Source organism: Coloeus monedula (genome assembly GCF_965178545.1).
Source record: "Coloeus monedula genome assembly, chromosome: 3".
Classification (NCBI taxonomy): domain Eukaryota; kingdom Metazoa; phylum Chordata; class Aves; order Passeriformes; family Corvidae; genus Coloeus; species Coloeus monedula.
The window spans coordinates 105,432,220-105,457,970 of NC_138783.1; the positions used below are offsets into that span (position 1 = coordinate 105,432,220).

Consider the following 25,751-nt stretch of genomic DNA (forward strand, 5'->3'; position numbering starts at 1 on the left):
GTTTACCCTCATCATTTTACCCAGCACCACTGATGAGAGTAAGTAAGAAAACCTAACTGGGGATCCTTGTGCTTTTAGTTCCAGCTTAAAGGAGCTCAGATTTTGAGTGAGTAGGGATGGCTTGGGGAGGCTCCAGGAATGGCTCCTGGCACAGCACCCAGAGGCTTGGCGATGCCAGAATCCCCTGTCAGTGGGGTTTCCTACATGTGCAGAGTGGTCTTCATGGAATACTTGAGAGATGGTGAATATGAGACATGGGGAATTAGAGAGTATCTTCCTGTAGTAAAAATAGCAAAATCTGGTTTAGAATTCACATAGAAATATTTCAATAGCTTCTACAATTGGCATTGAAGTGAGATTTTTTTGCTGTAGCAATGTGCACACTTGAAATCCAATATAAAAATCATACTAAATCTAAAAAAGCTTGAAGCTGATTATTGCGAGAGTTCCTGTTTCTTTCCTCCCTGCAAGAATGTGTCCTGCCATTTATTTTAAACTTTTAATTAAAAAAAAAATGTTATTTTCAAGACATTTGCCCTTTTTTTTGTTTAATTAAGCTAAGTACATGTACATAATTTTACAGCAAAACATTTGTATTTCTATCTTTATTGTAATGGCTTTAAAGACAACGGGAGTTGCTTGCTTCTGTCTCTTTAGAAGACAGAAGAGAGTATTTTTATTTATTTATTTCTGACTATGTGAAGAGCCTGGGCAAAATTCCATTTAAATTTTACACTCCAAACTAAAACTATCCAAGACTAAATTACTAATTTTTTTACATGTTCTACGTACCTTCTACAGTGTCACTGTATGATCGAGGTATTTAATGTCCTGTTTCTTAATGTATCCTCAAAAGTTTCACGTGATTCTTCCAAGGGCTATAAGTACTTATTAATCAACTAGACTAATTTAACCATACCATAAATTTTTTATACCAACACATTGAAAATTGAACATCGTTTATGAAATGGTGACACTGTGGAATAAAAATAAAATGTGAAAAAAAAGACCCAACAAACACAAATGCACTTTAGACATTGGTGCATTATGGATTAATAAATCAATAGTTTCCAAGTTCTCTGCTCACTTTATGTTTTAACCTTGAATTTACATATTCTGCCAGCAGATAAGGACACCTTATAGTGGCTATCATGAATCTTACAGAATAAAAAGGTTATCCTTGTATCTGTGCAAACTCTAAGGAAAATTCATTTGATGAAAGTCTTGCACAATCTGTAAAATATCTGTAAAATGTCTCCATAGTAAAAGGAGAGGGTAAAAAGATGTGTGTTAGCTTTCCTGGGAATACTTGTTTAAAGAATGGCTGAAATTTTTGGTACAATTACTTCTGAACTATTGGTAGAAGGTGGAAGGAAGTGTCAGTGTGTTCATAAAGTTAAAAAATTATTGCCTTGAAGACTCACAGTTTGGAAATGACTTTTACAGTTAATACAACTCAGAACTGTGTCAGCCACCTTCTTCTTGGCCTGTCCCATCCCAAAAGACCAATTTCCTAAGCTTGTGTATGTTGTGGCTAAACAAGATTATGGGATTTATAGGAGAGTATAAAAGTCACTTGCAGTAAACATTAGACTCTTCAGTTTTGAAAATAGCACTTGGGTCTTTATGGATTTCATTATTCCTGAAATTTAGTGGAGGTTGAATGTGGGAGGATGAGGGCATGGGTGGATGGCCCTGAGCAGCCAGCACCTGTGACACCTGTAGTTTCTACTTGGAGGAAGGCAGGTGTGGAGGGGTGAGATTCTATATTCTACATAGATTTGGCTTTGTTGCCAAGGCTGTCAGAAGACCATGTACATTTCTGAGCGTCACTGTGCCTTGGAATGATGAGGAGTAGGAGGTTGCTGAGAGTAACCCAGTGAACAAAGAAAGCACACCCCCAAGGTGGTGGAGGCTTAATTTACCCCTTTTCTTGAAAAAGAAAAGAAACAGTTTGTGCAGTCTGATCTGTAGTACGTGGGAATTGGAAACATCAGGGTGGCTGGGAGGAGATTGCAAAACTGAGTGGGGTGAGATGGAAGCAAAAGGTAGAAGATTAGAAATAGGGCATAAATCTGTAATGGTGAGGATAAGCTATGGAACGAGTTTAATTAAGTTGTGATTGGTTTTTGAAATGAAAATCCCATCAGCCTCTAATTCTCTGTGCCACAAATGAGGATATAAATGGTGGTATAAATCTTTCCCCAGTTAGAAAAACTGTTTTAAAAGTATTTTGTTTCTACAGTGTCACATTTGTCTTACAGCATAACCTACTGTATGTTGCTTTAGCCTTTCTTTCAAATATTTATGCAGTATAGCATTTTGCACAGGTGAGCCAAGTGGATGGATTTTATGCTGGGGCCATGTTCTGTGCATTGACCATGCCAGTGCACTGAAATACTGCTCAGCCCAAGTTGTCTTCCAAGGAGGAGAATCCCGCATAACCTTGTGATTAAGTTGAAAACCCTGTAATATCAATGTTCATAATTAGTTGGGGTGACAGTTATTTTTGGCAAATAAAACCTTTCCGTAGTGGCCCCTTAGCTCTTGTCTTCTGAAGGTGCTAGCAGAGGCCATGCTGAGACTTTCTCTTCCGATGACTTACTCAGTTGTACTGTTTGGAAATAGAGTAGGATTTTAAAGGACAAATTCATGAGGCTGTTTCTTTATTTTGTCCTCGTATGTTTTGCATTTCTCTAGACTGGTATTGCTCATCTTTAGGACTATTATTAATGACCAAAAGTATATAGCCAGATCTTCATCTCTGGTCCTCCTGGATTTTACTAACACTTGTTCTCTCCTTCCAAGGCAAATACAATGGTTGTGGTAGTTCCACGCTGAGCAGGCAAGATTGTTCTCTGCACATAGACTTGTTACTGTGGAGTTCCAGTTCTGAAATCCCCCCAAGGTTTCTGCACACACCTGCTAAGGGGTTGCTTTAAACACCTTCAGCTTAAGCTGACTGTGCTCTTGCTGTTTTATAGTTCACAAAGAAGTATATCAATCATGGTCATCAACATTTTTTTCATCACCAGCTGTTGTGTTGATATGTAACCAGAACAGGTACATTCTTGCTTGATCCTACCTTCTCATGTACTTTTTAATAGAAAACTTAAATTGAGAAAATTCTTACTTTTTCACAGAAGTGTTGAATAGATATATCATATAATATACACTGAACATTTTGGTTACTCTGTAACTCTTTGGAATAGCCAGTTGTACTGATGGCAAGTCCTGGCATTATATGGGAAAATTAATGCACTTACTGACACTAGATACACAACTTCTTTAACAGGGGTGTCTACATTCTTCTGAAAAAAACCAAATCCTTGCAAAATTAAAAATTCACTGAGCCTGTTAGTTTTACTATTTAATCTTGCAATCTAACCTTTCCATTCTGCACAGAAGATGTGGGCTTAGCAAAAATTCTCTAAAATATTGATTTATCTAGTTCTATATTAGATCTTAGACTCAGAGTTATTTGGGTTTTAAAAAGTCACCTGCAAGCACAAGTGATTGTACTAAAGAGAGGTGAGCCCCATATCCCAGCTAACCCAGTTAGCCTGCCTTGAACCATGCCTAAAAACATATTTCTAGGGAGAGTTAAAGGTGTCTTGCTTGTAACCCTTGATGGATCATTCTTCCACAAAATAGTTTTATTGATTTTGAACTCAGGTGTACTTTGAGCTCTGTCATGTGGCAATAAGGAGTTACACATTTTAACTCCAGGCTAGAAAGACAAGCATCCCTTCTGGTTAGTTTTAAACCTAGCACACAAACTCTCAGATGTTTCTGTTACTTGAAGAGGCAATTATCAACCTTTTCTCTGCATGTAGGTCCTCATAATTATGCAGGTTTCTGTTCCATCCCCCTTGTTTATGGGGAAGAAGTCTTGATTAGCCCTAGACCATGCATTCCTTGCAGGAAAATCCTTCTGCATCACAATAAACCTATCAGCCCTCCTCTGCCTTTTTCAGTACTGCTTTTTGAGGTGAGATGTCACAACTGAGTCTCATTTTATTTTGTTTCTGCTTTATCTACACTACTTCCTGTGTTTATTCATATGTAGAAGCCAAACCTCCCTAGTTCTCTCTTTTTGTAGAAGCTGATTTGACATTTTTCCTAAGTGCAATCCAAGAAGAGAACTAAAGGGAACTGTTTGGTATGAGATGTTTCTGTGATAGGGAAAAAAGAAAAAGGTTTGGTTTGATGCATGAAAAGTGTAATGCTTATTCATATACAAGACTGCAGAGGAGAGGAAAGTAAAAAAGACAATGTAACTTCTGAAGGAAATAGCAGAGGACAACAGCTAACTAAGCAGCTTGAGAAATCCATAGGAGGGAGGTTGCTGTTATGGGATGAGAACAGAGCTCAGCTACATTATAGTGTTTTTCAGGCTGTAGAGATGCTAATATTTTTCTTTGTTTGGTGGTGATATTTTGGTGAAAAGTACTTAAACAAACCAAAGCAGGAGTGAGTAGCAATTTTCTGGGAAGATATCCCCTGTGTAACAGCTCTGGGTCATGCTACAGCTTGCCCAGGGGAGCCTTGCCCATGCATGTGACTGGTCTGGAGGGCAGAAACCCCTCATTACAAGCATCCTTTGGCTTACCATCCCCTGAGGGAAGGGCACTCTTACCCAGCATTTTCAAAGGGTGGCTGTTTTTACAGGTAACCCCTTCCCCCAGCATCTCAGGGTGTTTTGGTCCATTTGGATTCCCTTGCAGACAACAGTGACCAGTTGTGGTGACAGTAAGGGATTTTGTCTTCAAGCCTCCTGATGCCCTTTCTGTCGCTGTTGGCAGGACCAAGGGCTGAGTGCTCAGCAGCTCTGGGGACCAGCACTACTGGAGGCTTACGGGGAGCGGGCTGAGCCCTCCATGTCATTACCCAGATTGAGAGGTTTCTTGTAAAACTAGTTATGTCTGAAATGTGTCTCCTCCACCTCCCAGCAGATAGCTACAGCAAATCCAGGGTCAAGTGTCAGTGGTGGAGCTGCAATGGGTGCTCCCTCCCACACAGTGCCTGCCTTTCTCCAACTCCTTTTCCTTTCCCCTGCCTGCTCAGCCATCATCTCACACTAGCAGATCCCTTGCTGCCCAACTGCTCCCAGAGCTGGAGCAGTCCTTTGGGGAAGAGCTGCCCTCATTTTAATAAGGCTTCTCTTTTCCTGGATATTGTTACCTTTGAGTAAACTAAAGATATTTTTCCCTGGTTGTGATCTAAAGACCTGGTTGAGATAGCAGGAGCAAGTAGTTGTGCACGTTCTAAGATGATGGCACTCTCATTTCCAGTTGAAAGCTGCAGAGATCCTGTTTTCATTCTCCTGAAAAAGAACACCACTTTTAACAACTCAAAAGGCTTTGAGAAGTGCCCATCTCCAACACAACTCTGGTGGTTTGTGCCAGTAGAGGAGCTTGAGCTACTGTAGGAACAGGGAAATAGGTACCTGGTGGGCCCTGTGCACTGGTCCCTCACTCCAGAGGACAGCAGGTCTGTCCTTCCACACTGGGAAGGGGTCAGATGTAGGAGAAGAGAACCAGGGCCTGAATCACATATTGGTGCTGTAATATGTTCAGTGTAGGATTATTTTTTTCTGTGAAACAATGCCATCATACAGAAGTGTGGCAGCTACGCTGCACCAAACTGTGTGTGACAGGGCAGTTTGTGTGTTTTGGAGATGCCTGGGGATGACTGAGCAAGGAAGAGACTAATGAGAAGCAATTTTCACACTGATGTCTTTGTACTTTTGTGCTAAGGTCATTGAGGGTAAAAACCTTCTGAACTGGTGGAGGAATTAGTGGAAGAGTAGGAGTTGATGGAAGTGTAGATGTGACTACTTACTGGTTATCACCAGTTCACCAAGAACTCAGGATCTTTCCTTAAAAACCACTGGGTGCAGTGTGTCCTCTCACCAAGAGGGCCTTTGGTGGGTCAGAAAAGGCTGGGAAGGAGGGCTAAGGACTCCTGCATGGCTGGGCATCTTGGGCCGTGAAACCCTGGCATGGCATCCTTCAGCTTTGTCTGGGTTCCTGGCCAGTCTGACAAATGCCTTTTGCTATCCATGCATGAATGGCAGCCTTATGGTTTTCTGAAGGAGTATTTAACCAGGAGCTTGAACACATAAGGTGATACGACAAAATACTCCCTTGATTAGTTTGCTGGTTTTTCCCCTCCTAAAGTGCATATTGAAGTACTGTCTTAGCAGGCTTGAAGAGATACTGTCCATGCTAGATCTCATTCAGTCCAGCATGTTCAGGGATTTGAAATAATTTAAAATTTGCTGTTTGTTGCTATCTTTAAAGTTAAAAAACAGTCAAGAGCTTCTGATGTTTTCAGCATTTGACTCCTGTAACAGTAATCTTTAGTCTAATGAAATCCCTGTGCAACCCTGAATTTCTCGTATTACACCAGTGATGGCATTGTTTGGAATATGATCGGCTTAAGATATATTTTTTATGGAAAAATTGGATCCCCTCTGAAAACAGCTCTTGCATGTTAAAAATATACAAGCAATTCTTAACAAACAACATAGGAATGTTTTGCTTGTCAGAAGAGTACCTTACATAAAACCTTTCAATGCAAGCTTTTTATATGGAGATAATTATTCTCATAAAAAATAAGTTAGATTTACCAGATGAAAGTACATGACTTCAGTATCCAACAGGTGTGAAACATTGAATCAATAATTCTTCATTTTATACTCCCAAATAGGTAAGGAATTCACTCCAGGAAGACAAGGAGCTCATTTCTTTGTTGCTCTGATGGGCTTTCAGGATGCCATAGATACCCGAGAAAGCGGCTGAATCATTGGTTTAGAACATGAAAGGTGATTCCTGTCATATTTTTATGGGAATCAAACTAATTAAAAGCAAGGCTTCTAAAAGCAGGTTTTTTATATGCTAATTTTGTGCAGTATATTTCAGGTTGTTGATGTGAGGTCTGATAGTATTTTTGTTGCTAAATATGGTCCTCCTCGACCCTGAAAGAGACCTGATTGAATCAAAAATAGAGTTGGAGCAGAACAACAATACTTGTCTGGGAACAGTCAAGGCAAGTGGATTGACAGGTCAGCGTGCTAGAACATGAGGAGAAGAGAAGGGAATACCTCTGTTAAACACAGCACAACCAACCAGGAGTGGTGCCAACATTTCACTTGTTGGCCTTGCCAGAAGAGTAATAGTGGAGTCCATATTTTGTGTGTGGGCCCCTCCAGTGAGCTCCAAATTAAATTAAAATATCTCAACACAATCAATATTAATATAATAATAACAACAATAATAATCATCTGCCTCCCCAATTTTCCCCAGCTGGACAGGTTTTGACACCATTCCTGTTCGAGGTTTTAGCAAAAGCTGCTGAAAAGTCTCAGCCAAATGGGGCACAAAGAAGGTAACAGTTTTTTCTCAGCATTCATTTTACCTTAACCACACGGTATGATGATATTAATATGCAGTGCTCAGATGATCTGTGGCTCTTTTATTGACCCAGTCAGAGAAGGGATCCCAGGCCAGGATGGCAGGTTGCTTTAGCTGTCAGCATTTGTGGCAGGGGCAGCATCTCCATCCACTGCCCTTGGATGTAGCCTGGCAGTGGGAACATGGATGTGTGTTATTTAGCCACACCAGGGATTTTGTCAGTGTATTGGTATTTTTGTTGTCAGTATGAAAAGCACCACCAGAAAAAGCAATTGTGTTACTTGATGATTGGCTGCTAAAGCCTTTACTAACCAAAGGGGCTTCTACTGGTTGAAGTTAAAAATTTGTTTGTGTACATTTAAATTTTTCATGCTATAATTAATTCCATACGTTTCTGTCTGCTTTTAAAGCTGTAAAGTTAATGTAAAAAAATTCCCAGAAATACAGCTTTAAAAAGTAGTTGAAAAAGTAATACAGAGAACAGTTTGTTACAATAATAAGACCAATTCTCCTTAAATACTCATTATTAAAAGATGTGTTGATAACAGTGCAAAAAATTAGTACATTGCTTTTTTTTCAGGGTTGATGTCCAAAGCATTAGTTGGGAAACACAGCTCCCACTTTTGTGTTGTACATTAACTCTTTCATGGGGTGACAGATTGGAACTACAATTCCTGCTTTATGGTCAGGAAACAAAGACATGGATTTTCAAGCAGTTCTCAGAATAAACCATGCAGGAGGTTTGGTAGATTACATTGAGCTTTATATGCCATTACAGTCATAGCCTGGCTGGTTTTAGCTTACAATAGTACTAACAATTGTATTGAAAGGAATCTCACCATTAGATGCATGCCTCATGTGCTTGTCTTTTGGATGTAACATAGACTTCTCCTGGGTGAGGCTTGTCCCGTAGGCTTATGTAACTTAAGTCTCCGTGTAATCCAGCAATTAGAGTGCCAATATCCAGGAATTTTGATATCATTATCAGAATTCAAAAACTGCCCAGTGGGATGGTAAAGTTGTGATTACATCCTGTGCCTTTTGAATGCGTATAGAACTATGAGAAGTTCAGCCAGCTCTCTTTTTTCTTTTTCCTGAGCATGGTTATTCAACTGTGTCTCACTGTTCATGTCCCAAATTAGAGGGCAACCTTTGTCTGGAAGCAGCTCTTTGTATTACTTTGCAATGGTTACAAAATCAACTACCCTGGAAACATAACCTTATTTTCTGACATAACCACAGCTCGAAGTGTTCCATCTTGGAGCTGTGAACTGTCACTCCAGTAAGACCCTGGTAAAGAGCTGAAGGAGAGAGTTTTGCAGGTATTAGATATCTTAACAGCATAATAACCATGAGATATATCTAATATGGAGGGATAAAATAGGGGCAGAATTAGGAATAATATAATATAATGCACTGTAATAATACAGTAAGAGTTAGTAATTTAGCAAGTTAATGTGCTAGATTTTAGTTTATTTAGTTCTTTAGTACTGGGTAGATAGAGGGTTATTTAGCAATAGCTATAGAACATGAAGTGAATAGGAGAGATGGGTTACATTTGCAATTTAGAAAGCCTGTGGTAAGTGGGAGGAAAAATGCCTGCTGATCAGAGCCCTGTAATTTCCACTGCCTTGTTCTCATGGGACCGAGTGCAGCACTTGCAGCAGAGCAGGCACTGGAGGTTGGACGTGGGCTGTCACCACCTTCTGTCCTGCTGTCCCTGTTCCGCACCATGGTGCTTTCCTGTAGAACATTTGTGCTCTTAGTGTTCCTCAGTGAGGACATGGGGGACACTAAAGCATATATGGTGATGTTGGAAAAGCTGAAACTTGCAGATAGCATACTCCTGTATTATCATTGTTTGATTTAGTGCCCTTTTCTGCAGTCTCCAGAGGAGTACTGAGTGACTCCTGCTATTGCTTCCATACCTAACTGGCTCCCTACAGGATAATGTGCAGAGGCCATGGCTCTCTACCAGCTCCTTTTCATCTCTGCATCTGTCTGAGACCTGGAGATGGTGGGAACTTCCCACCATTGAGCAATAGACAGTTGGCAGATCTGCCAGCAGTCCTCCCCAGGACTCTGTGTCAAAGCCATTTCCCTAGTAAGGAGGACCACGTATCTGCCAGTGGACTTCTAAGAGAAGCAGCCAGGTAGCAGCTTGTGGCACATGGGGAAGGTTTTCTTTTCCCCGTTGTTCTTCACATTCATTCTTGTTCAGAGCCTGATCACTCATGCAAAGTATTTACCTTTAGGGGAATATGCATAACTAGATATGCTTCATTATTGGACTAGATAGTAGGTAAGGACTTCCAGTCAAAGTTCTTCTCTCTTGAGTATGCAGACAGATGTAGAAATATGTACACAAAATAGGATACAAACTAAGGAAAGGGTAGATCTTCAAAAGGCAGGTACAGGTTTACTGATTGTCACTATAGAAGGGAAGTCTGAAATTTCTATTTCTAAAGTTTCAGTATGTATTTAAAAAGTAAGTTTATTAACCTGCTGTTATTCAACCTAACCCTTTTTTGAAAAGAACATTTATCATAAACATACCATTTAATAACCAGGTATCTTGTAGTCTGTTCAGGCAAAATATATAATGTGAAGATTCATAAGAAAGTGGGGTTTTTTACTCTTAAGTGGAAATGGTAAAATCTTGTGCTTTTTATTTAAAAAAACACATCAAAGGGAAAACCCTAACTTTCTACCTTCTCATTAGTGACTGCTGCTGTGCCTTAAAAATTTATTTATAAATCAGTCTCAAAGAGAAAGACTTGTATCACCTTCTGTGCTCCTTTCCTTAAATAGGACTTCTTGTGTGAGAGCCATTTTGAGACCTTATTGATTGTGACTCTCAAACATTTCTCCAGAGAACTTTCTCTTCCCCTTTGCTTACATTTTTATTGGCTTTTGACACTTGGCCTGGAAAGGTGTGCAGAGCATCCTTTTGCTCCTGCTTGGTGGGTTGGTCCCAGCCTAGGTGCATTCTGTCTCCGCCACTTTAGGTGGGTAAAGTACCTCCTACTGCTGCAGGTTTGCTCAGACGTAAGATTCCTCACCTCCCACACGACCACATCAACTGAAGGAATAGGCAGGGATTTGCAGCAGGCAGTTTTGTGTCTGTAACCACTCTGGGGAAGTCATTTGCCATAAAATTCTTTTCATAATGCAAACATAATTTGGTTGATAAATGCAGTAAGTTCACTTCACTGTATTCACAGGGTCACATTCATTTTTCTATGTGAATGGCAGTTGGTTTACTTTTCAAAATGTTTGCAAGTCTCATGAGTTTCGTAAGTTGTAGTGTCGATAAGTATCCATCCGAAAGCACGTTATTCGTTCTTTGTTATTTGTATTTGTTCTCCTTTAAAACAAATTTTAAAACCCTTACCTAGAAAGAAAACCATATGCTGGAGATTTTTTACATAAATAATTTTGCTAATGTTATTGATACAGAAAGGAAAATGTGGGGTTTGTAAGGATAAGGAAAAATAATTTTACAACTAAAAAGCAGATTTTCTAAATGCTTAGTTACTATCAGTAAGTGATATTGAAAATCTATTTAGAAAAGCCCCCCTAATGCCTGAAAATTATATTCACATTAAGATAAATAGGACAGTATATGCTACAACTTACCACAAGAGGTTAATGAAAGGATGTTCATGCACAGTGACTAATCCAAACTGGGACAGTGAAAAATGACCAGTGTTTGATAATTTATATAATCAAACCTTAGCAATATTACCAAACAGTCTTTATGAAAGTATGTCTTACTTGCAGGGTTTTTTCAGAAATAGTCTTCTAGTGCAAAATTTAGTTGCATTTTATGTACATAACACAAGTCCTGTCCCACCATGTGTTGAGGGTAGCACAGTTCTTCCACAGACACAGAGGACCTGTCCCAGCCGGACTCAGCTGGGTGTGAGGAAGAGCTGGGTATAGACATCTGCTAGACAATGCCCTTACCTTAACTCCAGTAACCCTCCTTTATTTCACAGCCACCTTGTTTCACAAAAAGGGAAGTTTCTTTTGCCAGAGCCTGACCTTTGAAACCAAACTTTCTGAATTCTTAGTGATTAAGCTGTATGAACAACAGCCATAAGATGACAGGATCTCCTGAAGCTGCAGGAGTGATACCTATGAGGCAGCAGTATCCTCTTTCACTTAGTGTCTTTTTCCAAATAAACCCAAGACTCTTATTTTCAATGCTACCACTGTTTGTAGTATAAAACAGGATAAAATGTGAAAAACATCCCCTTATGTACTGTACAAAGTCTCCCTTTCCTCAACCCCATGAGTCCTGAAATGTGCTAGTTTGGCCTTTTGTTTGTCAGGGGTTTGGGGTTTGGTTTGGGGGGTTGGGTTTGGGTTTTTTTCATTTTGGTTGTGGAATCAAATGGTTTTTCTTTTAAACAATAGGTTATGTAAAATATTCTCTTGACTGCTATACTTAGAATTTAGTTATATAAACTGTTTTCCTCACACTTCTTCTTCCTCCTTGCCTTGTTGACGCACAGAGTCCCAGGAAATCTCAGCAATAGAGAAGAGGCTGAACTGGGTTTGAGTTCTGTATAGCATTGCTCACCCTCTGGCTCTCTGAAACTCATTTTCCAATTGCTGCCATGTGTGGAGTAAATGGCACCAATGTTTCCAATCTGGGATTCTTTCTACCTTGTGTTTTCTGTCACTGGGACAACATTTCTTTTCTGCTTCCCAGACCGTTTGTGATATGCTCAAGAATAAAAATGGCAATGCTTGATATTTTCCTTCCTTTCCATCCTGTCTTTTGGAAAAAAAAAATCTCTTTAACAGGAGTTAAACAAATCTCACCAGTTAAATTGGAATGAGTTCGTACACCTTTACATTATGCACAGTTGAACTCTTTCCCAAAGTGTTTTTTTTTTAACAACAAAACATCCCCCAGCTATTTCATATCTGGGATTCAAAATGACAATGGATGTTAAGATCCATGGAATTTAGTTTTTTTATTACAATTTAGTGTAGTAGACAATAGAATAAGGAATGCACTGAGAGCAGCCAGGCTTTTGGAACTGCCTGTGCAGAGACTGCATTTCCACACAGAAACTCTAAGTAAACAATTTAGCTGTATGCTGTTTATTCCACCTCTCTCTTTCTCTTTTCTTTGCTAACACAGGTCCACAAAGATTCTCGAGTTCTCAAGCCCTAGCTTATGGAAGTGTGTAATGTCAGTGTGGTTGCAAAATCACATGATCTCCTAGCTCTGTATCTTATCCTTCACCCAACATTGCACAACGCTGGACTGTCAGCTAGGAGAACGAAAGGAGCCAGATTGTGTTGTGCCACCTCTTTTTCTAGTTCACGCATAAGTTGCCACCAGGATATTTTTCTGTGTTTGTAGCACGTTTGGTGGATTTGGGGCACATTCTTTGCTTCCATTCTCCTCATTCATGTGACCCTTTCCCAGTGCTTCCAAATGAGCTAATGTGTCTTCAACATGGAGAAAACCTACCAAGTTGGTTAGGATGTGTATTGTTCTCTTGTTTTATTTGTGGGTTGTTTGGGGTTTTTTTAATTGGTCTTTGTTCTGTTCTTTTTTCTTTTTGAAAACATATCTACAAAAAGAGAATATATAACTTTCTGCCCTAAATACCTCTTTTGCATCAGGGATGGATATTTTAATGGAGTGAGGTGTAATAGCAGAACAGTGCCATGTCTCTGTCCTCACGAGCATAGCTGCATGCAGATTAGAAAGGCTCTGTAGTGCTGCTACTGTATGCCAGACTTGCTATTTGCTCTTGTTTGCATGATAATATTTCTAATTTACTAATATGATATGGAAATAATGGCACATCACCGATCTTTCAACATATTGTATCACTGCTTTATCATATTAGGCTAATACACTGCGAGAGTTGATAGCACCTCTCCATGTCAAATGGGATCCACATCTCTTGGCACTGAACCGATTGGACTCAAAGGTTGATAAACTTATCATTAGAGAATTGGCACGACGGAGACTCAACTTCAGCCTCTTGCAAGCAACCTAATGGCCTCCGTTCAGAAAGTCAGTTCTTCTTGAATAACTTTGATGTTTATAACAGAGAACAGACCTGTTAAAGCATAGACAACCACATGCCTGAATATGAGGCCTCCAGGAAGGTGTCAAAGGGCATGGCCAGTCTTTTGAAGAATGCACCCTTTCCACAATGGGACTAGGCACAAAGTCAGATCCAGTCTACATGGAGCACATTTGCAGAAAATACTGCCCCCCGCACGGGAGAACGGAAGGGGAAGAGGGTCTTGGCAGGGGAAGGGCTTTGATGTCACTCAGTTTTGTTCTGCACACCTCGAGGAATTAAAGAGGGATTCAGCCATGGTAACTGTAATTTCCCATTGCTTGTACTGAACTCCAGTGAACCCATTCAGGCCAACCAGACAGAGTCGTGTCATTTAAGCGTGCTTCACATTAGTGAAGGAAGTTTCCTTACTGTGTCATGCTAAACTAAGTGTATTCTGTCAAGTGGAGGTATGTACAGACCTTTCAGAGACTTCCATTTATCTAATGGTTTGTAATGAATTCCCAGAGGGTACACTGGCACTCGTTTGGATGACGGAGAAGATACCTCACGCTGAGATTTATTAGACTCTGCAGTTAAACTCTTCAGTTCCTCTTTATCTTCTAGGACTAAAACATGTGAGTGATGCTGCCTGGCCAAGCAGGCACAAAGTATTCTCTGTATAACACCCAGACTCCAGAGGGCTGTTTTGGGGCCAGTATTTGTCTGGATGTCACTCAAAGTAGATGCAGATATTGTATTTATCATTATGTTCTGAGTCCCCTATGGGTTGATGTTTGCCTCTATCTCTGTGATTAGAATGTGGATTTTCCTTAATATATTTGGCTAAGGGTGTATTGTAATAATGTTAATGCTAATTACTTGATATTTCTTACTATCTTACAGGGAGATACTTTTAAAAAATGTATTTTGAAATGTTTTCTTTCTGTTTGCTCAATGTATGGTATTGCATTATGTTAATACCAATAAAATTATATATATATAGTTATATATATATTTCCCTTTTATAAAGAAGTAAATTATGCTTTTTTGCCTCACAAACAGGAAATGTGCAGTGAATAAAATTACATCATTCTGCCTTACAGCAGGTGACAAAGCTTATAATAGTTTTAATATTCTTTTTTGAAAAATAAAAAGTACAGTATGACATAAACTAGTTGGAAATTCATCAAAATGCATGTTTTATGTTTCTGCTTAATGGGACTGTCACAAAACAGCCTAAATATTTAACAATGTTGTTTTTGGCATCTTTAATTTTTTCTAATCAGAAACATGCACTGTATTGCTATTATTGATTACAAAACTGTACTGTCATAAATTTTTGCCTGTTGGCCAGATAGACAAACCCACTGAGTTTGTCTGTAGGAATTGATTTTAAAATTTAATTTAGTGCTCTTTCCAATGCTTGGCAAAGGCAGAATTTATTTTTTATATAAGGTTGCCTTTGAAGTACCTGCCTCTGCCAGGGATGATAAATCACTGCTAAGTACATAAAGATTCTGCAACCTGAAGGATATGTCATTAAAGCCTTGTTGGAATGGCCTGCAACCCCAGCCAGTCCTTTACATTCTGTCATTAAATTCCATAATTAGTTAGAGGTGAAATGTTTTGGAAATGAATTAGAGAAGCAGAAGCAAGGATGTGACTCTGAATTGTCCTTTGGCTGCCATTTGGGGTTACACTGATGGCTTATTTGCTGCTCGTAGCCAAAGGCCAGCATTTATCTGCACTAATGCGTATTAGATTGTCTTCAGCTTCCTCTCTTTCTTTTCCCCACCCTTTCTAACATATTGTATTGAGTATCTTTGTTTTGCAGAGGCATTCAGAAGGGCTGTAATTAGCAGTCCCTGGCATTTAATTGCATACACATTTGTTAAATATTTTTCTGTATGCCTTAAAATAAAGTATAGAAAATGGCAGTAAATGTTTCTTTAATGAAGGCATTTGATTTATTCATGAAGTCAGGATTTTTTAAAGGTGTTACTTTGGGCTTAATAAAGGAAATAAGCCAGCAAATTTTCGGTCTTGCTTTTGCATAACCATTGTCTGTCAGGGCTGAAGTTCAATTCCTTTCTCTTCTTTCTTTTGTGGCAAACACATTGTGCCCAACAGATGGGAAATGGACCTTTCTGCTGTGACCACTCTCATGCCAGTTTTGAGAGCACTTTATGCTGAGGTTCATACGTGTTCACAAGTTCATTCTGACATCTGATGACATGAATACGATGTCTAGAAAAGCCACATGGTATTACTGCATTTCTGTCATTGCAGCAAGAGCTGTTGTTCTGAAAGGTACTTTGAACTCTGTGCAGTTCTTACAGACCATGGGGGTGTGATGGGAATTCAGCAGCTGACAGGGGGTGCCTAATACTTGGCAGTGTTGTGGCCTGCATAAATAAGATGTAAATCAGGGTGCAGCTTAATTAGGTTGGAATCTAATCAGTGCAGCTATCATAACGTGGAATTATAAATCCAATAATAAATCTGAATATCTGAATAAAGACATCTTCTGGGGTAACGTTTTGGGAAGTATTTCAGGCCCCTTTCAGAAAAACCTCAGGAGGTGCTTCCCCAGCAGACCACAGTGTCTTACGGAGGTAACTGAGGCAGAGATTCAATTAACCAGGCCCCTGCCCACTAATTTTCCATGTTTCTCCCATGTTGAAAGTAAGATTGCAATTCCTTAGTGATGCAAGTGTTTTGGAAAACTTCACTCTCAGTGCTACATTTTCATACAAATAAGCAACTTGGGAAGTAGCCTGAAGTAGAGTTCATTTTCCGGGTGGGTGTTGCTCGCCTGGAACATGACCCCCATCTGCTGGGGCTTGCTTTCAGATATCAACCCCATAAACCCTGACAGGCACTGCAGTTGTGCGAGTGTGACTGTGGCTTGATTCTGACTGGTGAGTAATGTCGCTGGGTCCATATCATTTATCACTTAACCTTTTACAACTTTGAGTGCTGCAACAGCTTAGGTTTGTAAAAACAGTATTTTCTACAAGGAGTAATTGCTTCTGTGTATTACTTGGGAATTATTTTTTGTAGGGAACTCCTCATCCTGATAAAAAGTTACAGAATCCCCACATGTCTAGCAATTTTTCCCAGTTTGCTCCAGCACCTAGCTTTCCTCATAAATACAAGTTTTCCATTGTTTTTGAACTGCAGGGCCCAAGGGAAAGTGTACCATCAAAATGTGATTGGTCTGCTTATTTCACTTCAGCATTGGTAGCTTGTGGTAAAATTAAACAGCACTTATATCAGTGTGTGGCACAGAAAAATGCCAGGATATCCTATTTCATTGTCTAAAATTCTCCCAAAGAGTCACTAAAATCAGCAGATTAAGGTTAAACTGGTGTCTTCATAGGCAGCTTAATGAGTAGAATACCACATCCAAAACCAAGGAAGGCTGCAACTACAACCCTACTGTGGAAAACTTCTGCCACTGATCAGAATTCCTTCACTTTGGGAAGCTTTGGAGTGACTTCATTCTTATGGCTTCTCCGAAATCACAGCCCACCAATATAACCTCATGAAACAGCAGGACTGTGAGCAAAGAGGGAGCTACAGATGCTTATTTGAGGTGTGCAAGAGCTGTCAAGAGGCAGCACGAACAGAACGAGCTGGTTGTTCCCTCTGTGTGTCCCTTCTCACTAACACAGTAACTGTTAGCTGGCACCTGTCCCTCACTGCTGAGGGGATGTCAAAAATGGCTGAATGTTACTGTCAGCTCAATAATGCAGATCTGCAGGGAGAGGCATCGAGGGTTTTTCCTTATGCTGAGTTTAGTGTCAGCCGGTTTTAGTAAGCAATTCCAGTTGTGTGGGAAGCTGAAGAGAGGTGCCTGAGGTGGGTGTGAGACTCAGAGCAAGACCAGCTCAGGTGTCCCATGAAGGCTGGAGGTTGAACATGTAAACATGCTCCTGCCTGCCAGCTCACACTGCAGCCAGCAGGGCACTGGGGGCTCACAGGGCCATGGCAGGGTGCAGGCAGCTTGTCCTTCAGACATCCCCAGAAAGGTGACCAGTGGAAAAGAGATTCACAGGGATCTACTGACCCAAAAGGAAAACTGCTAGTGCCATAAATAGTTCACAAAGCAATTAAACCTTTGGTGTCACAGCAAAGGCTTGGCATCTGTCAGGCCTTACAGAGGCTAGGGCTAGATCTTTTAAAAGATGGTACCTACCTCCTTGTGATATTGAACTTGGTTGTAGTGCAAAATGCCTGAAATACCTTCAGAAATCTATCATGTGGGAGTTGAGTTTTCCACTTGCCTGCACAGTTCACTTTATTTCAAGAAACCCAGTTTATGTTCCTGCATGTGAGAGGAGCAGCAGCCTTGGTACCATTGGGTGGAAAATTCCAGCAAGTGCAGGACTCTGTTGTGTTGGTGCTTTCAGTGAGCAGCCTCTCTAGGGAATACCTTTTTTTGTCTGCAGGTTTGCGTAATAGGAGAGAATAGAAACTGTGTACAACTATCCTGGTAACCCAAAAATACTTCCAATTTAGAGGAAATGATGGTATAAAATCCAGATTTAATACCTGCATTGAATAAATACAAAAAAATAAATACAATAAATTTAAAATTTAATGATCCTCCAGCTACCAGTATTTCACCAAACACAATGATCAAAGCTTGTTTTTAAACAATGTTTCTCCCTTCCTTGATTCAAGGCTTTTGGGAAAATTCTGCACTTTCACATACACAGGGACAGAAGGGACAGAGGATTAAGTGAATCAGAAAAAGGCAGGGAAAGGGAAGCAGTACCAGAGGGAAGGGTTGCGGAGACCGGGTGCTGCACAAGAAGCCCCTGTTTTAGTTTTAATTTAGTTTTAAATCAGCTTGCTTAAACTTTTCTTCACTTGTAGAAAACATTAGTATGCTCGTGTGTGTGTGTGTTTTTACAGGTGGATTCACATATCCAGTCAGGCCTTGATTTTAAAGTGGCATAGGACATATCATAGGTTTCTACCTGTATTTTAAAAGGGAAATCTGTTCTATCTTACCCAGAGCAGATGATTAGCAGCTGTTTCCATGTAGATCTGCATTTTATTGCACCTCCTGGCTGCTGTACCCTGCCAGGCTTAAATACTGTGTTGGTTCTTCCTTTTCTCAGTAATTAGGGATGTGGCTTGTAACATTTTCCTACCAGGAGCTGACTTTCCATGTTATTGTGGCTCCCCCCATACCTGTGCAGGAGTGACCTCATGCACAGCCACAGCTGTGTGGGCAACATCTCCCTGGAAGCCTTACATCGATTTCACCGTTTTGTTTCTTTTAGTTTGTAGTTGGTGGGGGAAAAGAAATGCATACCTTAGTCTGCCAGCCAGTCATCTAAACAGTGTAAAAAATTATTAATTCCTGTATCTCTGTGTTACAAGCATTTGGGTATGTCTCTCTTGGGCAGTTTGGACGCTTAATGATGAACCTGAACAGCAGCAAAGATGGATTTAAGCCTTGCACTGCGAAACCAACTGCTTCTTTGGAGGATTTTTCTCCTCTCCCGTACAACACTGCTAAAATCCACATCCACTCTCCTTTCATCCTTCTACTTTTCCCCCTTGTATCTAGGGGATCCCTTCAGTCCCTCTCCTAACTGTTCCCTGGGGTTTGCAAGCTCAGTCAGGCTGTTGCACGCTGTGGCCACAGCCCTTGCCTGCCTGTTGGCACAGCCTGAGCCGGGGCTGGAGAGTTTGCTGCAGGAGGCTCCCACCTTCCCAAGGGGTCAGCAGGCATCTGTGTGCTGCTCTGCCATCCTATCAGTGAAACTACTGCAAGACCAGGCAAGGTTTGATAGTCCCTGTTGTTAGACATGGCAGAGAGAACATGCTGTGGCACAGGAAGATTACAAATGCTTTGTTGCTACTGGGATTATATCAGTTATTAGTTGGCTTGTGGCAGACCAGTGTGTCTTTTGCCAGCATAGACACATCAGGGTCAAGAAGGCAAAGAAAAAAAAACACCCAGAGGTTTGTGCATCCAAGGCTGCTTTATCTGACTTGAGACCGTTTCCCAGAGGCCTGGGATGCTTCTTGTTTTGGGGGAGTATTTACTGCCACTCACAGAAAGTCTCTGGGATACTTGAGGTAGCTGCCTCCCCTGCACAAAACGGGAAGCAAAAAGGTGTAGCTCTCAAACTGGAAGCAGATCTTTGGGATTTGTAGGGGGGAAATAACATGGCAGCTGTTTAATAATGTAATTAGTGATGTATTCTAACAAAATTGCCTCTTTAAGATCCTGAGAAAGCTGAGCTTAGCTGGTCCCTCTGCCAGAGGGAGTGAACTCACCAAAAGGAGTGAAAATGGGGGTTTAAATTTCAGTGGAGCCTGGGGATTTCAGTCTGACTTTGCCTTGTTTGTTTCTGTCACAGACTTTGCAGCAGCTTGGCTTTCTGGGGATTTGCAGAGGGTGGTACTTCTGTTCCAATGCAGGCCTGATTGCAAGGAGAGGAGTGGGCGTGTGTGAGAGGAGTTGCACAGCAAAGGAAAGTGCGTCACTAAGCAGTAAAGGTAGCCAACAGAAAAGAGGATAATAGGAAAATGGAGAATTCCATCAGGGTGGTAGTGATGTCCATCAGTCAGGATGAGAAGTCTAAAGGCAACGGGATTGAGCCTGGGTGGTGTCTGGAGGCACTGGCAAAGACCAAAGGGGCCCCAATGAAGAGCTTTGATCCTTGAAAAATATGACCTTGTCGGCAGGGTTGGTGACAAAATTTATTAACTATCCTTACATAGGCAGTTCTGTTCACTCATAGCCCCAGGTGAAACCACGGGCTCCTTTGGTACCTCAGTGAAAGATGAAAACCATGCAAGATTTTGGCAGCTTGAGCTTTAACAGAAAAGTGAATCACAGAAGTGCAGGCACCTCCACTTAAAACTGCTGGAGGTTATTCCATATATTTAGAGCAGATTTATGAGAAGTGTGTGCCTGGAGATTCTCTGTGTCCAGAGAGCAGTGCGTTAGCCAGCTGGGTTGCAGTGGTGACCTTCCACAGGGTTCTAATTCAGTACCATCTTCCTGAATCATCAGTTTTCATGGACCAATCATCTCTTGATCCATGTAAATACCAATGGTAACTTTCTCTCTGGTCACTTTTCACATCAGTACCTTATGCTCTTATGATCTTGGTTTATAAGAGGGAAATAATGGAAAGATGAATTGCCTAACAGAGGCAGGAGGTGGTTACACTTAGTACATCACAGAGCTCAGTGCATGCTCTTTTCAACAACAAATGACAACACAATATGAGAAATCCCACCAGTTTTTCCTGAATGCCAAGAACCCAAATGGTTCCTGACCTCTTGGAGTTTCACCTACCCAGCCATAATCTTCATCTCTCTCTCCTGAGAAAATGTAAAAGTAGTTAAAAATATTTACTGCATTGTAAGAAGAGAGGGCAAAGTACAAAACGTTCAGAAACTTTTCCTGTGGAAAGCAGAATAGTGCAAAATAATAGCACAACATTTACTAGACTGATGTATTCTTTATCTCCAGAATTGAATGCAAATGGCTTTGCATTCACTTGAAGACAGCAGGAGCTGCTTTGGTACAAAATTCAGTGCCTGTGTATTCTTGCTTTTGGAAGATCGGGTTCCCACCAGATTTAGATCCCATGTGTTGCAGTTTCTGCAGCTTTATTTCTGCTCCTGAGTTACAGAGTTGTTCAGGCTTGTGTGGGGCAGGAGACAAAATCACCGCTTCAGAGAAGAGACCCTGCTTTTCAGCAGTGTGTGTAAACAGTGACCTGGCAGTGCATTCAGAGAAACACGAAAGATGCAACCCATGACTCAGCAGCCAAATGAGTGTGAAAAACAACTGTTGTGTTGGCTGCTGCTCTGAGGTCACCTGCAAATTCTATTAAACCACATTTTCTACTTCAACACATTACCAGAGGTCTTATTCTTCCTTAACAAGACAGCCATGCTGTAATAGCATGACTTGCATACAAGTCCATCAATTTAAAAAAAGAAAATATGTTTTAAGCTCTGCTCTATATCTAACAGAATACCTCAGATGCTTTATGGTGCCAAGGGTTTCACCAACACCTACAGGAAATCAATCAAAGGCTCTAGCAGAAGGCTGAGGGAGGGGAGATGTGTGTGTAATCTCATTCCCGCCTACTGAGAGCCATTGAGAGCAGCAGCACCACCTTCAGCATTTCTCCGGAAAATATTAAGGGCTTGGGATGTGTTTGCGTGACGCCCACTGCCCTCTCTCCCACCATGGGTGGAACAAGGCATCTTGCCCTCTTTAGAGCTTCCCCAGCCTCAGCAGCAGCAAGGCGTTTAAGGGACCTGTTTTTCTTCTCTCCTCTTTCCTTTTTAGGAAATCCTGTCCCATTTTTGATGAGCTGCTGGTAGTGACATCACCAAGTCAGTGACAGAGTCTGGGGGAGGCAGCCCCAGCCGTGTGGAGGTGATGTGCTGATGTGTTCCAGAAACCTTCTGTCAGGGTTCTGCTGCCTAACCCAGCCTGTGTCCTGCCCCCACAGTCCTGTGCCTTTCCTGTGTGGTCTCAGAGCTGTTCCCATCTGGGCGACGGTAGAAGTCCAGTGTCCGCAGTCACTCTGAAGCCCATGTTTAGTGGTGGCTGCTTGTCCCAGAGGATGAGCCCTGAGGAGCACCAGCCATGCAGATCCCAGGCCAGAGTGCAGGGAGGGAGGGAAGGACAAGCCCCCTGGCACAGGATTTATACTCACAGGGGCCATCCAGGTTCATGAAAGGCACTTGTCATTCAGTATTGAACCTTAGGGTTGAACTCAAATGCTGTCCTTTGTCTTGGTGGGAACTTTTGTGTTTTAGGAAGCCATGGATTTTTGATGGCAAGCCCGGATGTGGTGGCTGGTTACCAGTCCAGGCTCTAGGTCACTCTAGCAAAGTAAATTCAGATGGTGCAAAGTTAGAGGGCTGGCCTGCTTCTTCAGCAAGCCATGCCTGTACTAATCCGCTCAGGGTACAACCTTGGCAGTCCTGCTGGGGAAGAGACACCTGAGGAAAGATCTTTTTTGCCTTGAATAGCAAGAGATGAGAAGGAGAGAGAGAGAGAAACAGATGTCAAATACTCCTGTGTCAGACCAGAAGGTTTTTTTTCCCTTTGCCCTTTAGCAAATCACTCCCCTTCCACAGCTGTCAGACTGATGGACATAAGCATTCAGCAATAGGAACTGATAGAGAGATCCCAAACTTCGGACCTCATTGCTGCATGGGCTTCTTAAGAAAGCATAAAAATCAAGACCACAGGAGATTTTAACCACTCTCTAAGTATTCAGCTACTGAATCTTTTGCCCTTTAGCCTATTAAATGTTTTAATAAGAAAATTCCAAGAAAGAGAAAAGCATCTCATTTCTATTTTATTTCAGTCTTGGCCACCATTGACAGTGATGAACCCAGCGTGCCAAGCAGGGTAGCACAGGATGGGATGATATTTAGGGAGCTCTGTGCAGACTCAAAATACTTCCATCGATAAAAGGTCTCCAACCCTTCTTCACTTCCGTATCTCTTAAAAAAAGAAAATTAAAATGCGTGCTTTAAACACAGTTGCCCTCTAAAAAGGCAAAGGAATAAACTGATGAGAGATGAAGCTAGAGTAGTTACTGATTGCAAAATTCTTGGATTGTATAAAGATCTGTACAAACACAAACACTTTTTGTGATGGGGTGAAGAGATGTATGTTTCTGGAGTTCTTGCCTGAGCCTGAGGAGACTCGTTGCCCTACTGCATAGTATGGGCTCGAATGGGATGCATACAATACCTGGCCTCAGGTAGCTCTTGATGGGCTAAAAATGTCACTTCTAAACACAAACTGTCTTCTTCTTGGTGGTTGATAAAAACCCCTCTAATCACCTGAGGATACTGCCACTCAAGGGTACTTCAGTATTGTGGTAAAGTTTCAGCCAGTAGAAATTACTGTCTTGGAGCAGGGTCAGTCTCAGGGTAAAGCTAATGCCTGAAACCAAGCAGCCTTCCCAAAGAGCTTCTAGGAAAGCCTCCCGAGGACACAGGCACCTTGAACCAGGAAAACAAGCACCACTTGGAAAGCCAAGACTGTCTGGGAGGATCCCGAGGGCTCTAGAAGCAACCAGGAGGCCATGCACAGGTGGTGTCTGGCTGTTGCATGAACATGTGTGTCAGTGTGCAAGGGGCAGCAGGGACAGAGCTAAGGGACACAGCTAACACTGTCCCAAGGGCTGCCCTGGCTCATCCTGATCACCACTCCTGATCACGCTAATCCTGACACTGCACTGATGCTTGCAAAGTTTGTACGGAGTCACCAAACAGTTTCCTCTGGGGGAAACATTGTGTGAAAGGTTGGTTTGATTTTTTCTAAATGAAGCATTTGAAATGCTCATATCAGAGTAATACTTCATCCCCAGCTTTTGCTTGCTTTAGTTTTAGAGAAGCAAAACCTTTCTTTTATATTTTTTCCTTTTAAATGCTTTCAGTACTAGTTAGAACAAATATTTTAAACCTATAATAAATAAATACTTTTTATATTTATATATTTTGGTATATTATATAATAAATTTTAATTTTTAAACCCCAAACTATAATGCAGACAGCTCTTTTTTGGTTTGCTGTGCTGCCAAGTCATGGTTGTGCTCTTATGTTTAGTCTCTAGTCTGCTGCTGAACCTTCAGGTAATAGTAAAGTAACAGACCACCATAAGTGACAGCTTTATTGAGGATTGAACAACACTACTGAGTATCAAAAATAAGAGACAAAAATAAGTGGAATTTTCTAGGAAGGAAAAGGTCATGTCATTCCAGGGCCACCATCACATATTCTTGAGTGCTGTTACCATCACTTTCAGTCCGAGAGCTGATCCCTGATGGGTTCCTCAGCAGGATCCTTCCAGGGCTTCCTCTCCTTGTAATAAGGAAGTCACCAGAATTATATAATTGCAGTACCAGACATCTGATTTCTGGTAGTAAGTCACTCTAATATTACTGCATCTTGCACTATTTCTGTTTTTTCCCTCTTTCTCTGTGTGTCAATATTTTACATTCTTGAAAGTTTTTCTCCCTTTCTTCTGAAGGCAATAGCAAGAAGGAGCCATCGCAGCACTTTTTTCTGGAACTTAGGAGGTGTGAAATATTCTCTTTATGGTCTAGTTAAACCTGTTAGACATTTTGCAAAGGTTTTTGATAGGTCTTCATATAATCACATTAATGATACATTGTTCCTTTCTCTATTTCTTCCTCCTTTTTTTGTTTTCCCCTTTGTCTCATTACAGTTGAAACTATAGAGGAAAAAACAGCAGACTCCTTGCAAGATTTGTACAGAGCCTTGGAGCAGGCCAGCCTGTCTCCTTTAGGAGAACACCGGATTACCACTAAGCTGGAGTATAAGAAATTTTTTATAAAGAGATGTAGTGATCCAGTAGTCAATGAAAAACTGCACCAGCTGCGAATTCTGAAAAGCACTTTAAAGGTGAGATAAAACAGGGAGGAAAAGTCCTGCCCCAGGGTTGGATTGGGCTGTATTGTAATCAGAGATTATTGTGTGCAGCTGGAATCCAGGCTGAGCCCAGTGTGCAAACAAGGGCGACATGGGGAAGCACTGCTTGAAAAGCAGAGAAAAACATGCCTGGGAGAGCAGTCAAAGTGAGGATCAGTTTTTATTTCTTTATTTTCTTGTATTTAATCTCAGTCAGCTGCTCCTCCTCTAGATAGTTTAACAGAATTTGGCACCAAATTATTGGAGGAAACCTTAATCCCTTTTTTGTCCCTGAACATTTTTCATTTACCGAAACGCATCCACTTTGTAATTGCCAAAGTCTAAAGTTAAGCAAAGCCAGCCTTCAGAAGGGCACAGTATCTCTTGAAACACTTGACTGTTCTAATTGATGAGCTTGCCCAGGAGGAAACTGTGTGCTTGGTTTCTGTGTAAGCTGATAGGATCATTGTATTTAGTCAGTAAGATTGATTAAATAAATAGATAGAGGCAATGATAGATTTGAAGATTTTTATGGTTATTTTAAATGTACCACAGCTCATTTAGCCTCCTTGTCAGCTTCCTTTGTTTGTTACAGCAATTTCAGTTCTGTCCTGATAGAGATTTCAGCAAGCAATATGCTGGATTTCCTCAGGGACCCTGTTAACTATATTAAATTACCACATTTTAAGTCGCCAGATAATTGTACAGTGCATTTTGTAACAGCTTTCATCAACGAGGGCTTTATCAACATTAATTAATTTAGTTTTCTGTCACCTAGAGAAGCATTTAAACAATATAATTTTCATGCTGCGGGGCTCCCATCCTGAAAAAAAAAATC

The 25,751-nt window shown here is 41.0% G+C and overlaps 1 protein-coding gene across 5 annotated transcripts in view; it reads left to right on the top strand.

The window, feature by feature from the left end:
- CNKSR2 (connector enhancer of kinase suppressor of Ras 2) overlaps nucleotides 1-25,751 on the top strand; it is a 209,303-nt gene that overhangs the window by 178,398 nt on the left and 5,154 nt on the right. For 2 of the 5 annotated variants that reach the window (XM_082278612.1, XM_082278613.1), the window contains one exon: nucleotides 24,711-24,907. The exons of 1 other annotated variant lie outside the window; for it this stretch is intronic. In XM_082278612.1, coding sequence (XP_082134738.1) covers nucleotides 24,711-24,907 — 197 coding nt within the window. Of the gene's footprint in view, nucleotides 1-12,576; nucleotides 12,685-13,297; nucleotides 14,161-24,710; nucleotides 24,908-25,751 lie in introns of those variants that run through there. 2 more of the 5 variants (XM_082278616.1, XM_082278614.1) reach the window with 2 other exon arrangements.